This window comes from Hypomesus nipponensis, chromosome 10, assembly GCF_054491055.1.
Source record: "Hypomesus nipponensis isolate SF chromosome 10, ASM5449105v1, whole genome shotgun sequence".
NCBI lineage: Eukaryota > Metazoa > Chordata > Actinopteri > Osmeriformes > Osmeridae > Hypomesus > Hypomesus nipponensis.
In genome coordinates, this window is record NC_140370.1 from 17,280,001 (window position 1) to 17,303,098 (window position 23,098).

At 49.2% G+C, this 23,098-nt stretch overlaps 2 protein-coding genes across 5 annotated transcripts in view; one reads left to right on the forward strand and one right to left on the reverse strand.

Annotated features, from left to right (window-relative positions):
- gng12a (guanine nucleotide binding protein (G protein), gamma 12a) overlaps positions 1-13,310 on the forward strand; it is a 23,920-nt gene extending 10,610 nt beyond the window's left edge. The window contains exons 2-4 of one of the 2 annotated variants that reach the window (XM_084707145.1): positions 9,676-9,732; positions 9,909-10,014; positions 10,291-13,310. In XM_084707145.1, coding sequence (XP_084563271.1) covers positions 9,922-10,014; positions 10,291-10,416 — 219 coding nt within the window. In that variant the 5' untranslated portion in view covers positions 9,676-9,732; positions 9,909-9,921 and the 3' untranslated portion in view covers positions 10,417-13,310. The remainder of the gene's footprint in view (positions 1-9,675; positions 9,733-9,908; positions 10,015-10,290) is intronic. The other variant, XM_084707144.1, reaches the window with a different exon arrangement.
- A 4,435-nt stretch (positions 13,311-17,745) lies between these two features.
- On the reverse strand, positions 17,746-22,246 carry gadd45aa (growth arrest and DNA-damage-inducible, alpha, a). 3 transcript variants are annotated; one of them, XM_084707680.1, is made up of 4 exons: positions 21,485-22,246; positions 19,835-19,936; positions 19,494-19,707; positions 17,746-18,834 (listed from the first exon to the last, which is right to left on the reverse strand). In XM_084707680.1, the coding sequence occupies exons 2-4, from the start codon at positions 19,933-19,935 to the stop codon at positions 18,721-18,723; spliced, it is 429 nt and encodes a 142-aa protein (XP_084563806.1). In that variant the 5' UTR covers position 19,936; positions 21,485-22,246; the 3' UTR covers positions 17,746-18,720. The 3 variants fall into 3 exon arrangements, with proteins under 3 accessions (XP_084563806.1, XP_084563804.1, XP_084563805.1); XM_084707678.1 differs by lacking the exon at positions 21,485-22,246 and adding an exon at positions 20,649-20,816; XM_084707679.1 differs by lacking the exon at positions 21,485-22,246 and adding an exon at positions 20,272-20,317.
- Positions 22,247-23,098: the final 852 nt, after the last annotated feature.

The following is a 23,098-nucleotide window of genomic DNA, read 5'->3' on the forward strand; positions in this document are numbered from 1 at the left end:
GTCTCCTGAGACACCGTCTCCTGAGACACCGTCTCCTGAGACACCGTCTCCTGAGACACCGTCTCCTGAGACACCGTCTCCTGAGACACCGTCTCGACATCCGGGCAGAGAGCAGCGACGCATTTCCCCTGAGGAAGAAGAAAAATAAAAACCAGACAAAAGGGAGGAGGCCGGGGAGGTGGAGGCCGCAGGAGACCGAGAGTGTCTGTGTCGCACTAGCAATGCAGGACCTGGGATCCCTGCTATATACCCCGCCCTATTAGGAGGGTGTACCTTGACACGTGATGACGATTTGCTGACGCGCTAGGTCTCGCGTCCCCCAGCATGAACCTGCTTCGCTTGTTCTTTCCTTCTCTCATTCACTTTCCTTCTTTCATCCTTTTCTCCCTCCCTCTCTCCCCTCCCTCCCTCCCTCCCTCTCTCCCTTCCCTTCCCTTCCCTCCCTCCCTCCCTCCCTCCCTCCCTCCCTCCCTCCCTCCCTCCCTCCCTCCCTCCCTCCCTCCCTCTCTCCCTCCCTCCCTCCCTCCCTCCCTCCCTCCCCTCCCTTCTTTTTATAAGAAAAGTTAAACTAGAAACAGAATCTTTGTCACATGGTGTAAGAACATGTGTCTCTGGGCTCCTCCTCCATGACATGGTCACCTGACTTCTGGAGTCAGGAGTGCTCACTTCCTGTCATGTGATTTCTGCTGCTGGGACCTCTGGCCCCCTGCAGCCATGACATCATAGCCCAGGCAGGGAGCCGTCCTCCCTGGAGGACCGAGTCTCACAACACCGTTTCACACAAGTGGTTTCAGAGAAGGCAAGATTCCAACTGCCGAGTCATTCACTTGTGACTGACTGCTGTTTGTACCTGGGCTTACCTGGAAGAGAAGGGTGGAGTTACCTGAAGGAGGAGGGTGGACTTACCTGGAGGAGGAGGGTGGAGTTACCTGGAGGAGGAGGGTGGAGTTACCTGAAGGAGGAGGGTGGAGTTACCTGGAGGAGGAGGGTGGAGTTACCTGGAGGAGAAGGGTGGAGTTACCTGAAGGAGAATATACAGTAGATTGAGCCCGGCCAAGGAGTTCATGTTATTTGTAAATGGTTCTTGAAACCCTCTTGTCTGCTGACAAGGCCTTCCAGGAATGTGTGTGTGTGTGTGTGTGTGAGCGTGAGAGAAAGAGAGAGAGACAGAGTTTCTCAGTGTTAAGTTCTCAGGGTATACTGGGCATGGTTCCCATGGGAACCCCCATAGCTCTGGTCTGACCTAGTTGACCAGCTGACATTTGACCTGGAAGTCCTTGGTAAGTCGACCTGGAGGGAGATTGGCAAAGGGTCAGGATATTGATTACAGACGACACACCCACGCACACACAACACAGTACACTAACAGAACATAGCAAGATGACTTGAGAAAGTTAGACAGTCAGGTACTTTCAGATGATATCTACAGGAGACCTGACCTCTCCTAGGAGAACTGAACAGAGCCCCCTCTCCTCCTCCCTCTCCTTCTCCCTCTCCTCTCTCCTCCCTCTCCTCTCTCCTCCCTCTCCTCCTCCCTCTCCTCTCTCCTCCCTCTCTTCCTCCCTCTCCTCTCCTCTCCTCCTCCCTCTCCTCCTCCCTCTCCTCTCCACTCCCTCTCCTCCCTATCCTCTCCTCTCTACTCCCTCCCTCTCCTCTCCACTCCCTCTCCTCCTCCCTCTCCTCTCCTCTCCTCCTCCCTCTCCTCTCCCTCTCCTCTCTCCTCCCTCTCCTCTCTCCTCCCTCTCCTCTCCTCCTCCCTCTCCTCTCCTCCTCCCTCCCTCTCCTCTCCTCCTCCCTCCCTCTCCTCTCCTCCTCCCTCTCCTCCTCCCTCTCCTCTCCCCCTCCTCTCCTCCTCCCTCTCCTCTCCCCCTCCCTCCCTCCCTCCCTCCCTCCCTCCCTCCCTCCCTCCCTCCCTCCCTCCCTCCCTCTCCTCTCCCCCTCCCTCTCCTCCCTCTCCTCTCCTCCTCCCTCTCCTCTCCCCCTCCCTCTCCTCTCCTCCTCCCTCTCCTCTCCTCCTCCCTTTCCTCTCCTCCTCTCTCTCCTCCTCCCTCTCCTCTCCTCCTCCCTCTCCTCTCCTCCTCTCTCTCCTCTCCTCCTCCCTCTCCTCCTCCCTCTCCTCTCCTCCTCCCTCTCCTCTCCTCTCCTCCTCCTCCCTCTCCTCTCCCTCTACTCTCCTCCTCCCTCTCCTCTCCCTATCCTCTCCTCCTCCCTCTTCTCCTCTCCTCCTCTACCCAGCAGGTTTCACCTTCCCTCTTTCCTGGAAAACAAAACTAGAATCTAGATGACGTTTGACTTGTTGTTCTTCGTTTTCTAGATGACGTTCCGGTAATAACCCATTCTCTCTCCGTCTCTCTTTCTCCAATTCTCTTTCATAGTCTCATTCTCTCTCTTGCTCTTTTTCCAGTTATTTGTCTTTCTCTCTCTTGCCCCAGATAGAGAAGAGGAGGACAGAAGGAGAAGAGAGTAGGGGGAGAGGAAAGAGGGAGGAAGGAGAAGAGGATAGGGGGAGAGGAAAGAGGGAGGAGAGGATAGGGGGAGAGGAAAGAGGGAGGAGGAGGGAGTAGAGGATAGGGGGAGAGGAAAGAGGGAGTTGGGTGTGGGGAGGAGAGAGGCAGTGAAAGAGAGACAGGCGTGTTGTTTATTGACTCTCTCCTGACAGAGATGTGTGAGAGCTTTGCTGCTCAGTCGACCACCACACCACCTGCGTCACGGAGAGAGAGAGAGAGAGAGAGAGAGAGAGAGAGAGAGAGAGAGAGAGAGAGAGAGAGAGAGAGAGAGAGAGAGAGAGAGAGAGAGAGAGAGAGAGAGAGAGAGAGAGAGAGAGAGAGAGAGAGAGAGAGAGAGAGAGAGAGAGAGAGAGAGTGACGTGGGGGAGAGAGAGAGTGACGTGGGGGAGAGAGAGAGTGACGTGGGAGAGAAGGAGACAATAGCTGTAAGGTTTATGGAGCTTTTGGCTCACTGCCCTGGAGCAACACACACACCCTCATGCTTGGATAACAACCATCACTACCCAGACACCACTGGCTGTTAGGGACAGTTTCACTACCCAGACACCACTGGCTGTTAGGGACAGACACCACTGGCTGTTAGGGACAGACACCACTGGCAGTTAGGGACAGTTGCATCAAAAGAGAAAGGCTCTAATTCTCCTTCTTAATGTCAGAATCTCCTGGTGTTTTTATTTCTTCTGTACACTCCCCCTCCCCCCTCTCTCTCCCTCCCTCTCCCTCCCTCTCTCTCCCCCTCTTTCTCCCTCCCTCTCTCTCCCCCTCTCTCTCCCCATCCCCCCTCTCTCTCCCTCTCTCTCTCTCCCCCCTCTCTCTCTTCCTCTCTCTCTCCCCCTCTCTCTCCCCATCCCCCCTCTCTCTCTCCCCCCTCTCTCTCCCCCTCCCCCTCTCCCTCCCTCTCTCTCTCTCCCCCTCTCTCTCTTCCTCTCTCCCCCCACTCTCTCTCCCCCTCTCTCTCTTCCTCTCTCCCCCCCCTCTCTCTCCCTCCCTCTCTCTCCCCCTCTCTCTCCCCATCCCCCCTCTCTCTCCCCCTCTCTCTCTTCCTCTCTCCCCCCCACTCTCTCTCCCCCCTCTTCCTCCCCTCCCTCTTTTCCTCTGCTTGCTGCTTGTTGTGTGGTGGAGCCACATCTAACTAACCACATCTTAATGCTCTGGTTTTGGAGCTGGTGCTGAAACACTGACATGAACTTCAACACCCTAACCTCGCCCAGCCTCTCCTAACCCCGCCCAGCCTCTCCTAACCCCGCCCAGCCTCTCCTAACCCCGCCCAGCCTCTCCTAACCTCGCCCAGCCTCTCCTAACCCCGCCCAGACTCTCCTAACCCCGCCCAGCCTCTCCTAACCTCGCCCAGCCTCTCCTAACCCCGCCCAGCCTCTCCTAACCCCGCCCAGCCTCTCCTAACCCCGCCCAGCCTCTCCTAACCCCGCCCAGCCTCTCCTAACCTCGCCCAGCCTCTCCTAACCCCGCCCAGCCTCTCCTAACCCCGCTCAGCCTCTCCTAACCCCGCTCAGCCTCTCCTAACCCCGCCCAGCCTCTCCTAACCCCCCCACCCCCCAGAGCCTCATCTAGATGAGACCTGGTGTTGCTGAATCCTCCAGGGCTGTGAGGTCTCTGTCTCCTGTGTTTGATGCAAGAAAGCTTCCAGGAGGTCTGAGAGGGGGTGTGCATGAATGTGTATCTCATTCTGCCTCTGACTTTGTTAGTCACCTGGGGGCTGGGGTAGCCTGGGTGAGACGGCGTAATAAAGGACAGGAGGAAAGGAGGGGGAGAGAGAGACAGGAGAGAGAGAGAGAGAGAGAGAGAGAGAGAGAGAGAGAGACAGACAGACAGAGAGAGAGAGAGAGAGAGAGAGAGAGAGAGAGAGAGAGAGAGAGAGAGAGAGAGAGAGAGAGAGAGAGAGTCTGTCATTCTTTCCATAGGAGGTGGGAGATAAACAAGAGGGCAACATTCCTGTACTACTTATAATCCTCCCTCTCTCTCACACACACATACATACTCTCTCTCACTCTCATACATCCACACCCTCACATACTCATACCCCCCCCCCCCCCTCCCTTCCACACACACACACACACACACAGCGCTCACTGTATGTCCAGGACCGTGCTGTTCTCTATATCGTACAGAACCTTGCATGCATCATCAAATGTGTCGATGGCAAAACCTATCCTGTAATGGCCTGGAGCTGCACAAACACCAAGTTGTTCAGCTGCTGGGCTCTCCAGCCTGGATGACTCTGTGTGTTCCACACAATAGTGAATGGAGTCACTTTATCTAACAATAACACATTGTCTGGCCGAAATAGAAGAGAATGTACTGTAGTATTACTGAGTCTGGGAGGAGAGGGAGAGGGAAGGAAGGGAGAGGGAGAGGGAGAGGGAGAGGGGAGGAAGGGAGAGGGAGAGGGAGAGGGGAGGAAGGGAGAGGGGAGGAAGGGAGAGGGAGAGGGAGAAGGGAGAAAGGGAGAGGGAGAGGGGAGGAAGGGAGAGGGAGAGGGAGAGGGGAGGAAGGGAGAGGGGAGGAAGGGAGAGGGAGAGGGAGAAGGGAGAAAGGGAGAGGGAGAGGGGAGGAAGGTGGAGGAGAGGGATAGGGGGTGAGTTTGTAGTTCTCTAGAGAACATCTATCCCCAGCTCCTCCCAGCCAGCCTGGCGTTTTCTGCTGTCGAGGCAGCCTGTGTGTGTGGGGTGACATCGCCACGGGTTACCAGAGACCGGCCCGCGTGCCCTTTCCCAGCCGGCCTGACGACGGCGGTTGCCAGGCAGGCTAGAGGGCGTCTGGGGGCTGGTGGGAAGATGATGATGTCATCCTGGTGCTGGACGAAGCTCCACTCTTCCTCCTCGCTTCTCACACACTCTCTCCCTTTCTCCAACTCTCTCTTTCTCCAACTCTCCCTTTCTCCAATTCTCTCTTTCTCCAACTCTGTCTCTCTTTCACACACGCACACAGACTCTCAGCAGCATGGCAAACAGAGGCTGCTGATGTGTGGGTGTGTGTGGAGGAGCAGGAAACCCGGAGAGCTGGCTGATGTGTGTGTGTGTGTGTTGACAGTAAACAGAGGGGTAGCAGAGGTGTTGTGAGCTTACCCTCACTCACCTAGAAACTGCTGACGGACAGCTGATGGAGAGAGAGAGAGAGAGAGAGTGTGTGTGTGTGTGTGTGTGTAGGGGGGCAATATGTTTTGCTTAACCTGCAGACTAGAGTGCTGCACACATTGAGAGTGTCAGATTCCACTCGTACTGCCTCTGTGTGGGCGAGGTCTAGTTTTGATGTGCCACTTGAGGGATTTCATGTGAGGAAAACAGGCGTGTCGCTGGTTACTGCTCAGCACAGGACAGACGGAGATCAGAGATGTGTGTGTATGCGGTGTATGTGTGTGTTTATGCGGTGTGTGTGTGTGTGTGTGAGAGAGAGAGCCTTACAGAGAGACCACTGTTGGCTTGCAGCCTGGCGAGAGCTTTGAACTTCAGACTGGAGAGACAGACGTGTGTCTCCTCCCAGGACACACACACACACTGCAACACACACACTGCAACACACACACACTGCAACACACACACTGCAACACACACACACTGCAACACACACACTGCAACACACACACACATGCACACCCATCATTCACACACACACCGGCCTGTTCATGGAGGACCCTGAGGACCACACAGGGTGTAGAAGGTTCTGGTTCTATTCTCAGTTGAGACCCCGGACCTACAGGGTGTCTGTAGTTCAACAACAGTACAGTGGCTGCCATAGGCTCTGACTCTCTCTCACACACACACACACTCTCTCTCACACACACACACACTCTCTCTCACACACACACACACTCTCTCTCACACACACAAACTCTCTGCCACCTAGGATCAGACAGAGACCACCCCACCGCTCTTAAACACACTCCACACACACACACACACACACGTGTGCACACACACACATGTGCACACACACACAGACCTTCATACTTTAACAGGACCACCTACAAGACTGAACAGAGTCGACCCATCGCTTTACTGTGAACCACAAACACACTGTTCATGAATGTGCTTTCACAGCCGCAACTGTAGTAGTCACTGTGTGAGTCACTCTGTCTCAACCAGATGGACATACAGTAACCTGTGTGTGTGTGTGTGTGTGTGTGTGACTACGTACTGTGACTGTGTGGGCTCCACCCTCCCTGTCTGGGGGGGGAGGGGGGGGGGGGGGGGCAGGGTGGTGCCCTACCATAGAAACTCAATTAGACTAGTGGTGAGAGAGAGAGGGCTAGGGGTGGAGGAGAGAGGGAGGGGACGGTTCTGGTGGTGAACAGGGAGGAGGACACAGGGAGGGGGTAGTGAGGGTGAGTGTGGGGGTGTTGGGGTAGTGGTCGTGGTCAGGGAGGTTGGCAGGACATCACAGGATCTCCTCCTCTCTCTCCTCAACCTATCTCTCTTCTCCTCTCTCCTCAACCTATCTCTATCTCTCTCTCTCTCTCTCTCTCTCTCTCTCTCTCTCTCTCTCTCTCTCTCTCTCTCTCTGTCATCCTCTCTCTCTCATCCTCTCTCTCATTTTCTCTCTCATCCTCTCTCCTCCCCTGCATGAATGAATGAATGATCACTCGAGAACCCTGTAAGACCAGGAAATAGTTATTGGGTTTCAGTTCCTTGCAGCCCCTCCCTCCCTCCCTCCCTCCCTCCCTCCCTCCCTCCCTCCCTCCCCCCTCCCTTCCCCCCTCCCTCCCCCCTCCCTCCCTCCCTCCCTCCCTCCACCTGCATCGTCTCCCCTGCCGTCCACTTCAAGTCTCACTCTCTGTTGGTAAATGACCCCAATCCAGGAAGCGACAGGCAGCAGACATAAGACCCGGGGCTTCTGGGAAGACACGGAGATCCTGGAAACCTCCGCCGTCTTGGCCCACACCCAGACCCTGGTCTGACCCCATTTGCATACATTTGGGTACACTTGATTTAACTTATCCTGTGAAACGCAACAGTCGACCTGCGGCGATTGTGAGTTGAATCAGATGGCACATTGTATGACATTGAACTCTAAAATCATCTGGGGAAAAGTGGAGAGAAAAGCTCCTTGTGTTCCTCTGCTCTGCTCTGCCAAGCTGGCGCGCGTGTGTGTGTGTCTGTGTGTGTGAGGCACTACCAGGAACTTGTCTTGCCTGGAAAGAGTATTCTTCTCTGTGTGTGTCTCACAGGGAAGTACTTGGAAAATATTGAATTTGTTCTTTTTTCTTTTTACTGTCCTTTCGTTCCTCCCCCCTCCACGTTGTAACTAACAACAGCGATTTGAACCATGTCGTGCTTGAATCGTGTTGGTTTCCTGGGGAGAGATTGGACTATTTTTACTTGGGAACATCACATTTTGTCCCTGAAAAGCAAAGTCCAGGACAGAAAACAAGCCCCCCCTCCCAGCTCCTCTCCCCAAACTCAACAAACTTCATGTGCAAAACAGCATAGTATGAACTCTGCACACTGGAGAAGCAGTGGGGTTCTGGGGGGTGGGGGGTTGTGTGTGTGTGTGTAATGTGCATGCGTGCCTGTGTGTGTGTGAGAGAGAATGACAGACAACCTAGCTGTGGGCCTCTCAGCTGCACGTGGTCTCTGGGTGTGCTTGTTTTATACTCCCTCTCACAACCAGACCCCTGGGAAGACACACTTCCTGCTCCCCTCATTGCTGACAGATAAGAGGAGCCAGTGAAGGATGTAGGGTGTGTCAGAGAGGGAGAGAGAGAGAGAGAGACAGAGAGACAGAGAGAGACACAGAGAGAGGCGGGAGGAACAGTCTGAATGCAAGGGGTGGGAGAGAGAGAGACAGGAATAGAAACCTACAGAGAAAGGGGAGGGGAGGGGGAGAGAGAGAAGAGGCCAGTGAAACTGCAGGGGCAGGAAGTGTATGAGAACAGGAAGTATCCAGTCTTGTTCCCATCACCCTGGATAATCATTATCACAAGCAGAACCAGCAGCCATGACAACAGCTGTGCTGCCCCTCCCCTCCTTCACTCTCAGAACCCTCTCCTCTCTTAACTGCCCCTTCTTAACTGCCCCCTCTTAACTGCCCCTTCTTAACTGCCCCCTCTTAACTGCCCCCTCTTAACTGCCCCTTCTTAACTGCCCCTTCTTAACTGCCCCTTCTTATCTGCCCCCTCTTAACTGCCCCTTCTTAACTGCCCCTTCTTAACTGCCCCTTCTTAACTGCCCCCTCTTAACTGCCCCTTCTTAACTGCCCCTTCTTAACTGCCCCTTCTTAACTGCCCCTTCTTAACTGCCCCCTCTTAACTGCCCCTTCTTAACTGCCCCTTCTTAACTGCCCTTTCTTAACTGCCCCTTCTTAACTGCCCCCTCTTAACTGCCCCTTCTTATCTGCCCCCTCTTAACTGCCCCTTCTTAACTGCCCCTTCTTTGCTGCCCCCTCTTAACTGCCCCTTCTTAACTGCCCCTTCTTAACTGCCCCTTCGTAACTGCCCCCTCTTAACTGCCCCTTCTTAACTGCCCCCTCTTAACTGCCCCTTCTTAACTGCCCCTTCTTAACTGCCCCTTCTTAACTGCCCCCTCTTAACTGCCCCTTCTTAACTGCCCCTTCTTAACTGCCCCTTCTTAACTGCCCCAGCAGGATGGAGGTTCCTTCCCTCTTGGGGGTCAGATATTAGGGAGACAACACCGGGGTGTTAACTGTGCACCCCCTTGTGTGTGTGTGTGTGTGTGTGTGCACGTGTGTGTGTGTGTGTGTGTGTGTGTGTGTGTGTGTGTGTGTGTGTGTGTGTGTGTGTGTGTGTGTGTGTGTGTGTGTGTGTGATGAGGGGTCAGACACTATTGTAGAAAGGCTTGAGGTGCAGAGAGAATAGGCTGAGAGACTGGGTCTCCACACACTCAAACACACACACTCACTTCCTCTTTAACAGAACAGTTCCCAGCAGTCATTGAAGAGGTTACCACATCTTTCAAAGAAGTCGCATGCACATGCACATGCACGTGCACACACCCATACACACCTGTGCTTACACACACACACGTCCACAAACATTTTACGAAAACCTCTAGGTGTACCTGAGAACAGGTTGACCTCTAAATTGACCTCCAGGCTCACTTCCAGGTTAATCTCCCAATGTACCTGAGAATAGGACCTGATGTGAGATGAGTGTTGACAAAACACTCCTTATGCTGTGTTCCTCTCTACCTGCTAGGTGTTGGTGTGTCATTATATAGGTCAGAGACCTGGAACCCAGGATACTACTGGAGAGGTGAAAGGTCAAACTCCTCTCTCATTGGTCTGCATTGACAGGACGAGCAATAATTGGTCAGGCAGCTCAGAGGTGTAGTGTCTGTCTCTGTAGTGAACCTGTCTGTCTCTCTGTAGTGAGCCTGTCTGTCTCTCTGTAGTGAGCCTGTCTGTCTCTCCACCTGTCTGTCCCTCCAGAGAGGAGGCAGAGATGTCGTCCAAGCCCCCCAGCTCCAGCAGCGTGACCCAGGCCAGGAGAACTGTACAGCAGCTCAGGGTGGAGGCTGGCATCGAGAGGATAAAGGTAGCAACAACCGTACATGGGGGCATTCAAACCTGCAACCTGTTGCTTTGTTACTGAGGTCAGAACCTCAAGTTCTTTATATGTACACAAGGCCCTGAGGACATGTGCCAAATGCAAATACACACACACACACACACACACACACTGACACACACACACAGACACAGACACACACACAGACACACACACACTGACACACACACACACACACACACAGACAGACACAGACACACACACCCCGTGTCTGACCCGCCTGCCTCTGCTCGTGTCCTACAGGTGTCCAAGGCCTCTGCAGACCTCATGCATTACTGCACAGAACACGGCAAATACGACCCCCTCCTCATGGGCATCCCCACCTCAGAGAACCCCTTCAAGGACAAGAAGCCCTGCAACATCCTCTAGTCCTCACTGTGTCTGCTAGCATCCGGCTAGCTGGCTGGCTAGTTAGCCTGTTGGCTGGTTAGCTGGTTGGTTAGCTAGCTGGTTGGCTGGCTGGCTAGTTAGCTTGCTGGCTGATTGGCTAGCTGGCTGGTTAGCTTGCTGGTTAGCTGGATGGCTAACTGGCTGGCTCACTGCTTAGCTGACTGGCTAGTTAACTTGCTGGTTAATTGGTTGGTTGGTTGGCTTGCTGGTTAGCTGGCTGAATGGTTGGCTTTTTCATGTTCCTTTCTGTATTTTATTTTTAATTATGATTATAATTTGGAAAGAACTGTGATCTTAACATTATCACTCCATTGAATCTCTAGGCCCAACCCTTGTGGTAAACTCATCATGTATAGCTTTGTAAATCTATACATGGTCTTTGAAATCACAAACCATGACACAGTAACCGTTAAAGGTACAATCTCTCCCCCCTCCCCCCTCCCCCCTCCCACACAACACCACCAGACGGGTGCACTCCACCTCCATTTACAAAGTCCATCGTTCGTTATTTATGTGTTATTGCAATTATTTTTTACTAATATTTTGAACCATTTTCTTGATGCCTCATTGTGAGCTTGCTAGCACCATTCCAGCTCTTTTACTGCAACTAGACCAGCTGCCCTCGTCACTGTGTATACCACAAAAACAAGAAAAGCCTTACCGTGTCTTTGACATCAAGATCTTAACTAGTGAGCTCTCTGTGAACAGGGTGGAGGCGGGGGGGACAAACAGCCCCCCCCCTCCCCCACAGGTGACCCAGGGAAGCAGATCGTGAGAACCTGGTGTTAGATTGTTTGTTTGTTTGTTGAGATCTACCAAGGTTTCCGCAACAGGGGTCTCCAAGCCGACCGGTCATGAGTGATCCTGTCAGAAGTTGTTATTAGTTTCCACGGAAACCCTCTCCCTCCTGACCGCGGTGCCCCTTCGCGTGAAGGATGAAAAGTGCTGCGTCACTGTCGACCCTCACGAGTATTACGATCACTTCTTGATTCTGTCGCAACGTGTTCCAGGGAAGAACCTTGACTGTAGACAGCAGAGTGGTTGTTTGTTTCTTGTAGTGCAGGGTTTGGTCCCTCTGTAGAACTCTATCAGGGAGTTACGGGTGTTTTACAAGCTGGGTGCAAGTGATACTGTGCCTGTCACACGCTCAAAACGACAGTAGGACCTGCAGCAGTGCTCAAGCACACGTGGGGTTGCTGCAGCACTGCAAGCAGTGTCATTTTCACATGCGTGTGATTTCAACCCTGTGAATCAGTGTGTTAAAGTACTTGTAGTTGACAGTATGCCATAGCAGAACCAGTGGAACGTTCGGTGCCATTTAGAACTTCAGGTCTTCCGTTGAAGAGACAGTGGAGTTCCATGCATCATAAAGAACCATTATGACAACGACAAAGTCCTACTGAATTCCCCCTTTAAACCCTGGCTGTGTGTGTACAGCTTGTACAACACAGTTGGACTCTGTTCCGTGTTGATCCTTTTCAGTACAGGTGTTCTGTGAAGTCCTGGGTGTGTGAACTGGGCAGTGTCCAGGCTGTGCTGCTGTGGTTATGCGTCACGGACGTGTGTAATCAGCTACTTCTGGAGAAGGCAGCTGTAGATGCCCTCGGCACCGCGGGAGATTAGCTGTTAGCAACTCAGTTGTCTGTGGTCAGTGCAAGCACACTTAGTCATGAGTCACAAACGTGATTCGACAATCGAACACACACTCAAATACATTTGAACACACATTCAAAGCCTTATTAGACGGAAGTTGCGTGTGTGCGCTTTGAAGAACATTATTAGCTTGAAGCTGTTTTATTTTAATTTTGGGGGATAATCAACATGTCTGTATTAATTAACATGACTGTGAGATTTGTGACTAAATTGTGCCATGTGGTTTTGTCTTCATAGTTCTGTCAAAGTTTGGAGGGGAAAAAAAGGTAAAAGAAAAAATAACAAATATGCCTGAATGTGTGTGAACCTATCGGTGCTAACTGACATTCTGTTCTTTATGACCCTGTATTCCAGTGTGCTAAAAACTGAAATTATTTTAAAACCACAACAAACTAAAAAATATTGTTACTTTTCTAGCATTGTACATTATGAACCTAGCGATCAATGCAAACAAATTGTAAATCAATAAGTGTCATGTCCCACATGTTACCACTGATGGCCTTACAGAAGCAGTCAGTCTGATGAACAGGAGCCTTATTAACAGACTGACACAAATCTGGGTTAGCAGCACTAAGCCAATATCAGGTTAGCGCCCAGCTAGCAACTGGTTAACACCAAGCTAACAATGTGTTAGCATCTAGCGTCTAGCTAGCAACAGGTTAACACCAAGCTAACAACGTGTTAGCATCTAGCGTCTAGCTAGCAACAGGTTAACACCAAGCTAACAACGTGTTAGTGTCTAGCGTCTAGCTAACAACAGTTAAGCTCCAAGCTGCAGCAGGTTAGCATCAAGCTATCCCCGAGCAACTATAGCACCAAACAATTCTATAGCACTAGACCCTAGCTAGCAGTGAGCTAGTTATTCTGCTATAGTAGCGAAGGGAATTCATGCAAAGAAGGAAGACCATTGTAGATTAAAGTTACGAAACAAAAAAGGAAAAAACATTTCAGAAACGTGAAACTAATCAAACACCTAGCGTAGTTAACAAGGAAAGAAAATTAAAACCGGTTGCGAGAACTTCCCCCTCCAGTGTAAACTCAAGTGACATCTGGTCTGTGTGTAACTCATAGTAAACTAAACCTGGTGATGTCAGATGAGGTTTTTTTCTTTCCACACCAGTCTCTCTGTCTCTCTCTCTGTCTCTCTCTGTGTCTGTCTTTGTCTGTGTTAAGCAGTCTCTCGTACTGGTGTTATTAAACTTTGTTTATTATTACCAGGAGTAGCGTTGTGTCTCTTTCATGTCGCTACCGTGGCTTTCATTAGCTTTCACCCTCTCTGTGCGCCAGTCTGACCAGCTGCCTCTTACAGAACAAAGGAGCGGATCGTCCAGGAAGGAAGTCATTTCCTCTAACAGGAAGCTCTGAGGACTCAAACTCCAACACCTGATGTCAAACCTGTGGTGAAATCACTCTCTCGCTAATCAACTGATGACGCTGCTTGATTGGGTTTGATCGCGTGGGTACTTGATGCACTTCAGCCAGCATGTGTGGAACCCTGCTTGAGTCTGAAACAAAACCATTAGTATTAATAGTACAACATTGTATGAACGTGTGGACTGGAGATCTGAGGTCTTAGATTTCAAGAGGCTGGCCATAAAAGGGTATAGGCTTAGGCCTTACCCCAGCACCCTGGGTTCGATTCCAACCTGGGCACTTGGCTGCATGTCTTCCCCCCCTCTCCCTGCCCTCTCTGTCACACCTAAAAACCTGGCTGGGACTGCAGTACTACTAAAGCACTACCGTAATACTTCTAGTACTACAGTACTACTAAAGCACTACCGTAATACTTCTAGTACTACTACAGCACTACCGTAATACTTCTAGTACTACTACAGCACTACCGTAATACTTCTAGTACTACAGTACTACTAAAGCACTACCGTAATACTTCTAGTACTACTACAGCACTACCGTAATACTTCTAGTACTACAGTACTACTACAGCACTACCGTAAAACTTCTAGTACTTCAATACTACTACAGCACTACCGTAATATTTCTAGTACTACAGTACTACTACAGCACTACCGTAAAACTTCTAGTACTTCAATACTACTACAGCACTACCGTAATATTTCTAGTACTACAGTACTACTACAGCACTACCGTAATACTTCTAGTACTACAGTACTACTACAGTACTGTACTACACCGACTCTGGGAGACAACTACCACCAGGTCAAAGATCAAGGCTTCCAGGACTTCAAGCATTGTTCCCTACAACCTTGGCCTCACCATCTTTCATACACTATTGTGTCAAAAAGGCTATTCTCCATGCACTATTGTGTTATGGTCTATAGACTGTGAGAAGGCTCTCTGGGTTAGTTGGCTGAGTTGGCAGGCAGGAGGTGGGCAGGGTGCCAGGGGTGGAGGGAGAGGAGGGGAGGGTGGAGGGAGAGGAGGGTGGAGGGAGAGGAGGGTGGAGGGAGAGGAGGGGAAAGTACTCAGGAGTTATCTGTGGCCTTACTCTGTTTCCTTTCATCATGTCTGCTCCATCAGCCTCGTATTTATACCACCACACACACACACACAGGCATACACACACAGGCACACACACACACAACAGGCGTAACCCCACAGCCAGCCTGTCTGGGCCCAGAGGAGGATAAAGAACAGAGGAGGGGAGAGGAGGGCGTCTAAAAATAGAAACTGCAGAAATTCCAGTTTCCGCTCCTGGAGAGACCAAGAGTCTATTCTGGGATCGGTCGTCATGGCGTGATGTTTTCCCCTCGCTCTGCTGCCGTCCTCACAACCTTGTCTTTGCCAGCTGCTGGCGAAACAGCAACAGCAAGGTTTTCTCACTCTGTTCACTTCCTTTCTTTCAAAATGACTGAACTTTTACCTTCCAACCAACTGGATTTGTAAAGCACTTTCCATGAACTTTCGATTTTTAATTAAATTAATGAAACAAGCTAGACTTTACTGTACCTTGAAAAAGTTTGTCTTTGACACACACAGAATCTGCTGTTTAAATAATGCAGACTTACGCTCCATGATCAGGATAGCTGTCACCCAGACACTTGAACACACACAATACCTACTGTCGTCACACAGACTGTCATTAACCAACCAGTTGCACACTTGCTTATTGTACAGCACACCTGTAATCATCTTAATAGTGTAGAAACATACGTGCAGTGAGAGAGTGCTTCATCAACACAATGTCATCATAAAGGTATAGGCCTATATGTGAACAGTAGCGAGGTACATGGTGTAGCAAGGGTGTAGCAGAGGTTAGCTTGAGGGTGACTTCAGGGCTGTGATGGACTGGGGAACCAGATATTCGACTGGTTGAGCACCTGGGAGACTGAAGTAAACAAAATACCACAAAAGATTGTATATGTCAACAGGATCCCAGTAAGCACTGAGTACAGCAAAAATAACGATGTGTTTTTCCCTCTCAGGGCTGAATTGCTGCTGAGATTAGAACAAATATACAAATTATTCATGACAAATGTATTTAAAACATAAATGGATACTGACATGGTGAACCCGATAACAAGATTTAGGAGTGAAGGTAAAAAGTTGTCCGAAAAATTAATTGTGATGTACTGATACCTGAAATATCTAAAGTACAGTTACAAAGTATTTGTACTTTGTTAGTTCCCATATCTTTCTACTTAAGACAAATAATATGAAATGGTATGATAAGCACAGCACAAATAATATGTGCAGCTTATGAAGAAGTCGACTTCAAAAAGATGTTACATTGATGTGCGTGTGTATGACAGATGTACCACAGACATTTAGCTATCTCACCTATCACCTAAAAACATGGTACGGGTATACACAGTTCTGTAGCTATGTACTATGTAGCTTTAGCTCTATGTACCTGTGAGTGGCTATGTACTCATGTTGCTATGCTATGTGGTATGATGTTCCCGCCTTGGAAGCTATGTGGCTATGTAGCAAGGCGCCTTGATAGCGCTGTGGCTATGACTGTAATCCTGTCTAAGCCAGCAGCGCGGTCATACAGTCATCGTGTTGCAGAGAGGGGGGGGGCGGGGCACATACCCTGTCAGAACAGGGGAGTGTGCTGGTGTGGGGGGGGCAGGGAAAGGGCTGAGAAGAGGGGAGGTGAGAAGTAGGGAGGAGAGTGGCAGGGTGTGCAGGAGGAGTACATGAGGGGTACAGGAGGGGTAGAGGAGGGGTACAGGAGGGGTGCAGGAGGGGCGCAGGAGGGGTGCAGTTATTTATTGGGGGGACGACAAATAATATTTGGATGGGAGGGGGGATGGGAGGGTCATGTCCCCCGGAATGTCCGCCCATGCTCTCTTCCTCTCTCCCCCTCCTCCCTCTAACTAACCAACTGACCTTAAAGAACTGTCCAGCTGAATGAATCTGACTCACTCACCGAATCTGACTGACCAACTAACCAGCTGTCAGATTGTTGCTGACTGCTGTTGCTGTAAGTCCAAGGTGTCTGTAAGTCTGAAACCAGTACAAGAATGAAAAGGGTTGGCCAGGGTTAAGGTCCAAATTGTTGGAATGCCTTCGGTTGAACTTATTTAACAATGAACTTGGCATAGTGTTATATGGAGTATTCTCTCCTTATTGGTCAGGAAGGGTTGGGTAGAGCTAGAGTCTCTCTCTGCCCTCTGCTCTATTTTCGTAACACAACACTGAGTCACGAGGGGAATACCTGCCTTGCTTTGGCTCTGACATCATCAACCCTCGACACCAGGCGGCCAGCGTCATCTGTGGGCATGTCACACAATAGGAGGAGGAGGGGTGGCGGGTGGCTTACACAACTTCACAGCATGCATAAGAAACTGAGAAATTCCCGACTGCAGTTACGCTCCCTCTCTCTCTCCTCCCTCCCCCTCCCTTCCTGCTGCCATGAAGGGTAACTCCCCAGCCAGGGGGCTCCAGTCCACCCAGCTCACTGCTCCCCCTTTCCCCCTTTCCCTCTCTCCCTCCTCCTCTCTATCTCTGCCCCCCCCCCCTTACACTACCTGCTTCCCCCAGCCAGTCTGCTCCAGCAGCTTCAAAGTTAAACTCTCTCACCCTCCCTCTGCCTCACCCTCCCTCTGCCTCACCCTCCCTCTGCCTCACCCTCCCTCCCCTGTCCACCCCCACAGCTGAGCTCATCAGCAGGTGCTGAACTGGGACAAAGGGAACTGCATTATCTCTCACAGCATTCTGCTTGTGTAACGCAACACATTGCAATCGGTGCAATAAGCATGAAATCCCCCCTGCTTGCTTGTATCTTACAACAGCTCTGGGTACAGTGAAACGTGGAGGGATGTTGCCCTATGTTGCTCTATAGATCTCTGCGTCAGGCAGAGAGCTTCACCCGTTTCTATGTAGCTCGACGCTGCTCTGAGTCTGAATAACATCCACAGCTGTCTGTTGTCTTTCTGCAGCTGGAGCAGAGGAAATAGGATGAAGGAGTGATATGGAGGACAGAAAAGGGAGGGAGGGAGGAGAGGCAAGAGTAGAGAGGGAGGATAGAGGATCTCCACATGAATGAACTCAGCCCTGCTGATACAGCAGAACTACCAGGCGACAGGAGGGGGCTTTTGTCCCCCAGCAGAATGTGTGTGTCACAGAGGCCAGTGTGACCCCAGTGACCTGTATGTGATCACTCTGCAGCAGGAAGGTCAAGGGTCACTAGGCTTTGTTACACTTCCAGAAATATGAGTGACAATTGAGTTCCAACTCCAAAAAATACTTATTTTTATTGACCACAATAATACATGTGTTTGCAAAGAGATCGCTGCAAGATAATAGTAGAAAATGTTAAACATAAATACACTTAAATATCATAGGAAATAACTTAAAACTGTAAATAAAATGAACCAGTATTCACAACAAAAGTATTCACAACTTTTTACTCGAAAATAAAATAAACAACTGGCAAAAGTTCAAATAAACAACTGGCAAAAGTTCAAATAAACAACTGGAAAATTGGAAACATTGAATGTATTCTGTATCCTCATATCCTTCCTATCATTGGATGACATTTCCCTTCCCTTTATCTCCCCCGGTTTAAATAATCATGACAAGAACTGACCATATCAACAGTGTGAATGGAGAATAATAATAATATATATAAAAATGAATCATCTTAAAAACACCCAGTGTTTCGACAAGTGCTCTGTTTCCCAGTTAATGCATCGTGGCCCTCTGGACTGTGGACACACCTGTTAGGACACACCTGTGCCCGGTCTGAACCAAAGGTGAAGTGGCGACTCCCAGCTTCCACACATGATTTCCCCCTCTGGCACAAGTCTGTTTTTAACATCACATTCAGTAAAAAATAAATTAAAAAAACAGCACGGACTTCGTTTACATCTTTTTTTTTTCTCCAGTTCCTGACGCCCGGACACTTAAAAAAAAAAAAAAAAGTTCCTTGTCATCATGGTAACACCTTGGTTGCCATGGCGCTTGAATTCCCAACTGCAGCCGTCCTGGAGGACGTCACTTTTCACTCCTTCCTTCGAATCGACGTTCCTTCCCTTTTTTCTTCTTTTGTCGTTTTAACCCCCCCAACCCCTCTGGGAGGTAGGGGGCGCTGTTCTCTGGGGTAGAGTCCGTCAGGGAGCCCCTCTCCCCGGGGTGTAGAGTGGTTCCAGTCCCGGCCTGGTCCAGGTCCAGGTTCTAGATGGTGGTTTCTGGTGCCGGAGCTCATCTCTCCGGGAGGTTGATGAAGGGAACCCACTGGTCCATGCAGCGGCTTTCCCTGCAGAAGCGGTTCACCTTGCTCAGGGCTGGGTCCTTCCAGGCTGAGGAGTGGGGGCTCTGGGGAGAGGAGAGGGGGGAGAGGAGAGGGGGGAGAGGAGAGGGGAGAGAGGACAGGGGGGAGAGGAGAGGGGGGAGAGGAGAGGGGGGAGAGGAGAGGGAGAGAGGAGAGGGGGGAGAGGAGAGACAGGAGAGGAATGAGGACACAGCCTGATATAGAGATGACTCAGCTACGTAACACTGGAAGAATGCTCTTTATTTTATTTTTTATTTTTTTAACTGATTGAAATCGTTTTTCATGTAAGCTCAGCACGCTAGGAATTTGCTCTTAAGTGTCCCTCCCTAAATTGACAGGGCATGATTGTGCATTTATGCTTTTGTTATTTCCAGTGTTGAAACTGCACAGAATTCATGTGGGAGAGAGTGACTCAGTGAGTCAATGATTACAACGTGATCTGGGCATGTTCTGGCTAGTTCCTCCCCTCCACCACTGAAACTCACATGCAGCACTAAAACAGTGTGTGTGTGTGTGTGGGGGGGGGGGACTTGAGAAGAACATCACATGCCCTCTTGTGCATTGTGATGTCTGAAACGGCTGAATCCTAGACTTACAGACTTGTATCTTTACCAGCTATAATGTATACGCCTGACAACACATAATGTAGTGATAAAAACACAAAAAGGCGCACATGAAAATAGCGTAAGGAGAGGATACTTACAGTTACCAGGACACAGTGAAGGTCCAGGGGCTCTCCCCCCTGTTTGCCTCCCCCTAGTATCTCGGCCAGGCGGTGGGTGTTGTTGACCCGCAGGATGTTAATGTCGTTCTCGCAACAGAACGCCTGGATAAGCGTAAAGTGGATCTGAAGCGCCACATCCTTCACGTCCTCGTCGTCCGTAGCAAGCACGCACAGAACCACGTTATCCGGGTCGCTGGAGGGAGAAGAAGCACACTCATCATTAGTATTAAATATTAATTCAGTAGTGTTCGTTTCATTTTCTGATTCTAGGTTGATAGAAAATTCTAACTTTGTGTGGGTTAGTCGTGACCGATACTTACACATTCAACGACTTTGCTGCCTCGTACACGCCGACAGTGATGCAACCTTGTGGTAATGCAGAACTGAGAACCTCCTCCAAAGCTTTCGCCACCGAGTCCATTCTGAAACAGAAAAACGATGGGTCATATATAAATTAATCCATGGCCAATAATCGACCTCTTGCAAGTAGCATGTCAGGACTAGCCTTCGATACCTAACGACCATTAAGTAACCCAACTATAGTCGCTAGCAATTCAAGCTAGCAACGTCAGGCTAGCGACCGAAGTGAACCCAACTGACCGATATGCAAGCTGAAACCGGACTAACTTCTTATTCATTTTTTAATGCATGTCTTTCTTTAGTTCATTCTCCAGTTTAAAAAAAATAGGATGTTGTCAAATCAACCGATCTTCCAAATAATATCTTAAGTAAGTAAGTAAGCTTTCAGAAAGTTTACCTGACACCGGTGCGTAACGTTATTGTACTGTCTGTACAGTGCAGAATAGGCTCGCTCACCATGCGTCTCGTGAGCCAACAGAAAAGCTGGCGTAATTTTTTATTGTCAAAAGTTGCAACAAGCTCAATACCGACATGCTGATATTAGCTAACATGTATATTAGCTACATGTACTGTATATTTGCTACGGTTTTAGGCTACAAATAGAGCTGACTGAGTGACCACAGTACGTATTCACCAAGTCCAAGTATAGCGCATATCTAATGCATGGGCGCATCCACCTCGCTAAAGATAGCCGGCCAGTTCTGTAGTAGTGATCCCAGTTCGCAAGATACCGATTTCCTGAGAGAATACCAATTTACTAAAAGTGCAATTTACCTTTCTGCAGAAATATCCCCCGTTAGATCTTCAAATGTCATCTTGCACATAAACTCCAAATCCACCATTGACGGTCAAAAATGTTATTGCCGGTTCGCTTCGAGCGGTCAAAACTCTCAATAGTGTACTTGGATTGTTGTTCACGGGTAAACTGACTCCTCTCGACTCGGGTAGTCTCATAAAATTCCCAAGAACAATAACTTATTTGCATGTAGAACACCATTGGACACATGCTAATTAGCCATGGTATTTCTGGACGCCGAATGGCTGAAAAGAGATCAGCAACAGAAATCATATATTCTGATTGGCCAGGCCGTTGTTAGGAGGCGGTGCCAGTAGCCAGCTGAGAGACTGCTAGCTAGCAGGACGAGAGGTGAGAAACGAGCTACATTGATTAATCAAAGGTCCCATTCAGAGTGAAAATGATTAAGTCAGGGCAAATTAGAGACCGAAACTAGTAGACGAGCCTAGGTTGTCCTTTGCCTATAGCCAGTGGACAGACTGTGAAGTTTAACTATATAGAAGTCAGCACACTGAAGCCGGATAATATGACTTTTTGCTAAGTTTCTACATGCATGTAGCTCTATGCCTTAGTGGGATTTGACTGGATTGTCGTTAAAAAGTATGCATGATAAGCGACCACTTCATTTTACTTCGGCATAGACGTTCCCGTTACCAGGAAACATCTCTAGTTGAGTGTCAGCACTTCAAGGTTTGTCAGTCACCTTTGTGACTCAAAGAACAGCAAATCTATCATTCATAGAAAACTAATGCTGTAATAAACATTTTAAAACATTATAATACATAACCACCTGCAGGAAGTTATGCAAACTCACCTGTCATGTGAACGGGCCTGAAGACATAGCAACGAGACCTTGAACTAGACGCGTTCTACACCGGCTGACGGCCGCTGATTGGCTCGTCTGAGAGCGTGCGAAACCGCGACTCCTGGAGGGGTAGAATACAAAAGCCTGGCGCGAGACGACGATGAAGCGCGCGCAAACGGACTGCGGAATGTACCGTATGACAAACTCACTTACCGACTAAGCGAAGCATGGAGAATTTCTAAGTAGAAATCTTTCACATTAATGACTCTGGACGTTTGTTATTCGCCACCCACAAAGTTCCGCTAAGTCATTTGCATCCATTAAATTGCCACTGATTCAATCGAAACAGTGATCCGAAATGAGCCAAGCCCACTGCATGACTTCGACAGGTTTCCTAACGACCGTGACCAGTGTGAAACTCGTGGTTTCGCTCAATCAAGGACTCCGGTCTTGTTCTCTGTCTTGGACCGTTTCACTTGCAAATTTTAGGTCAGTGGAAATAAAATGTAGGCCCCTATGTCTGGGTTTCCTGTATTTTTTTAAACAAAACCAAGACATCTCAACCAGAATTGTTTCGCGTTTCTTAAAACATACAGGGATTAGCCTACAGTAAAAAATATTGTTTATAATTATTTTGCTGTTGTAGCCAAGAGTTTAAAAGGTTTGAAAATCAAGCATGCTGTGTTTTTGCATTTCAAACCGTTCATATATATTTTGGAATTATTTTACCCTTATTCTGGTTAAGTTTAGCAAAAATGGTCTGTTATTGTCAGTCTCGCCAAGGGCCTGGTAACCCTGGTTACTGTTTACTGTTAAGGTTCCAACACTGTCACCGTATACTGATGTCCATAGTAAGGGAATGAATACTGTTTCTGTGGCTCCACCGTTGCTTTGGCAATATGAACATTTGTTTCTTATAGTTTTTTTTACCGTCGCTGACACATTTCTCAATTCTTAGGTCACGTTCAAAACTCTAAACGCAGTGAGCACAACAGAAGTATATGTGGGCTAAACTGAGGATCATTTATCATTGCTTTGGCACAAAATGCATTCAATGACTACCTCTTTCAAATTATATTCGTTCTTTTCTCACTTCAACACAACAACTGCCAAAACTGTATGTAGGCTACCTACAGGCCAATTTGCACATGCTTACATACTGTTTTCAAAACTGTTAAACTTCAGTTCAAAACAATAACATCATACAAAATTGAATAAGACAGAAATTTGCTACATTTCTACAGTAATGTTGTAATTAAATATATTTTGAATCAAAAAATTAAATGCTATAAAATGATCTCTTCGGAAGGGTTGTGCCAGGTGAGGAAAGGGATGCAGAGAGAGGAAATCAGCCAACATTTGTATGGGACAATGTGGCATGTCACCACTCCTGTGCAGTCACTGAGTGGTTTGCGGCCCATCCCAGAATGGTGTCACTTTTCCTCCCACCTTACTCTCCATTCCTCAACCCCATAGAATCATTATGTTCCTTATGGAGGTGGAAGGTTTACTGTATGTCCACCATCCACATGATCAAACGTCCCTCCTGGACGCAATGAATGCTGGATGCCTGGACATTGCCAGGGATGGATCAGGCATATTCTTTCCTAGGTGTATTGCCCT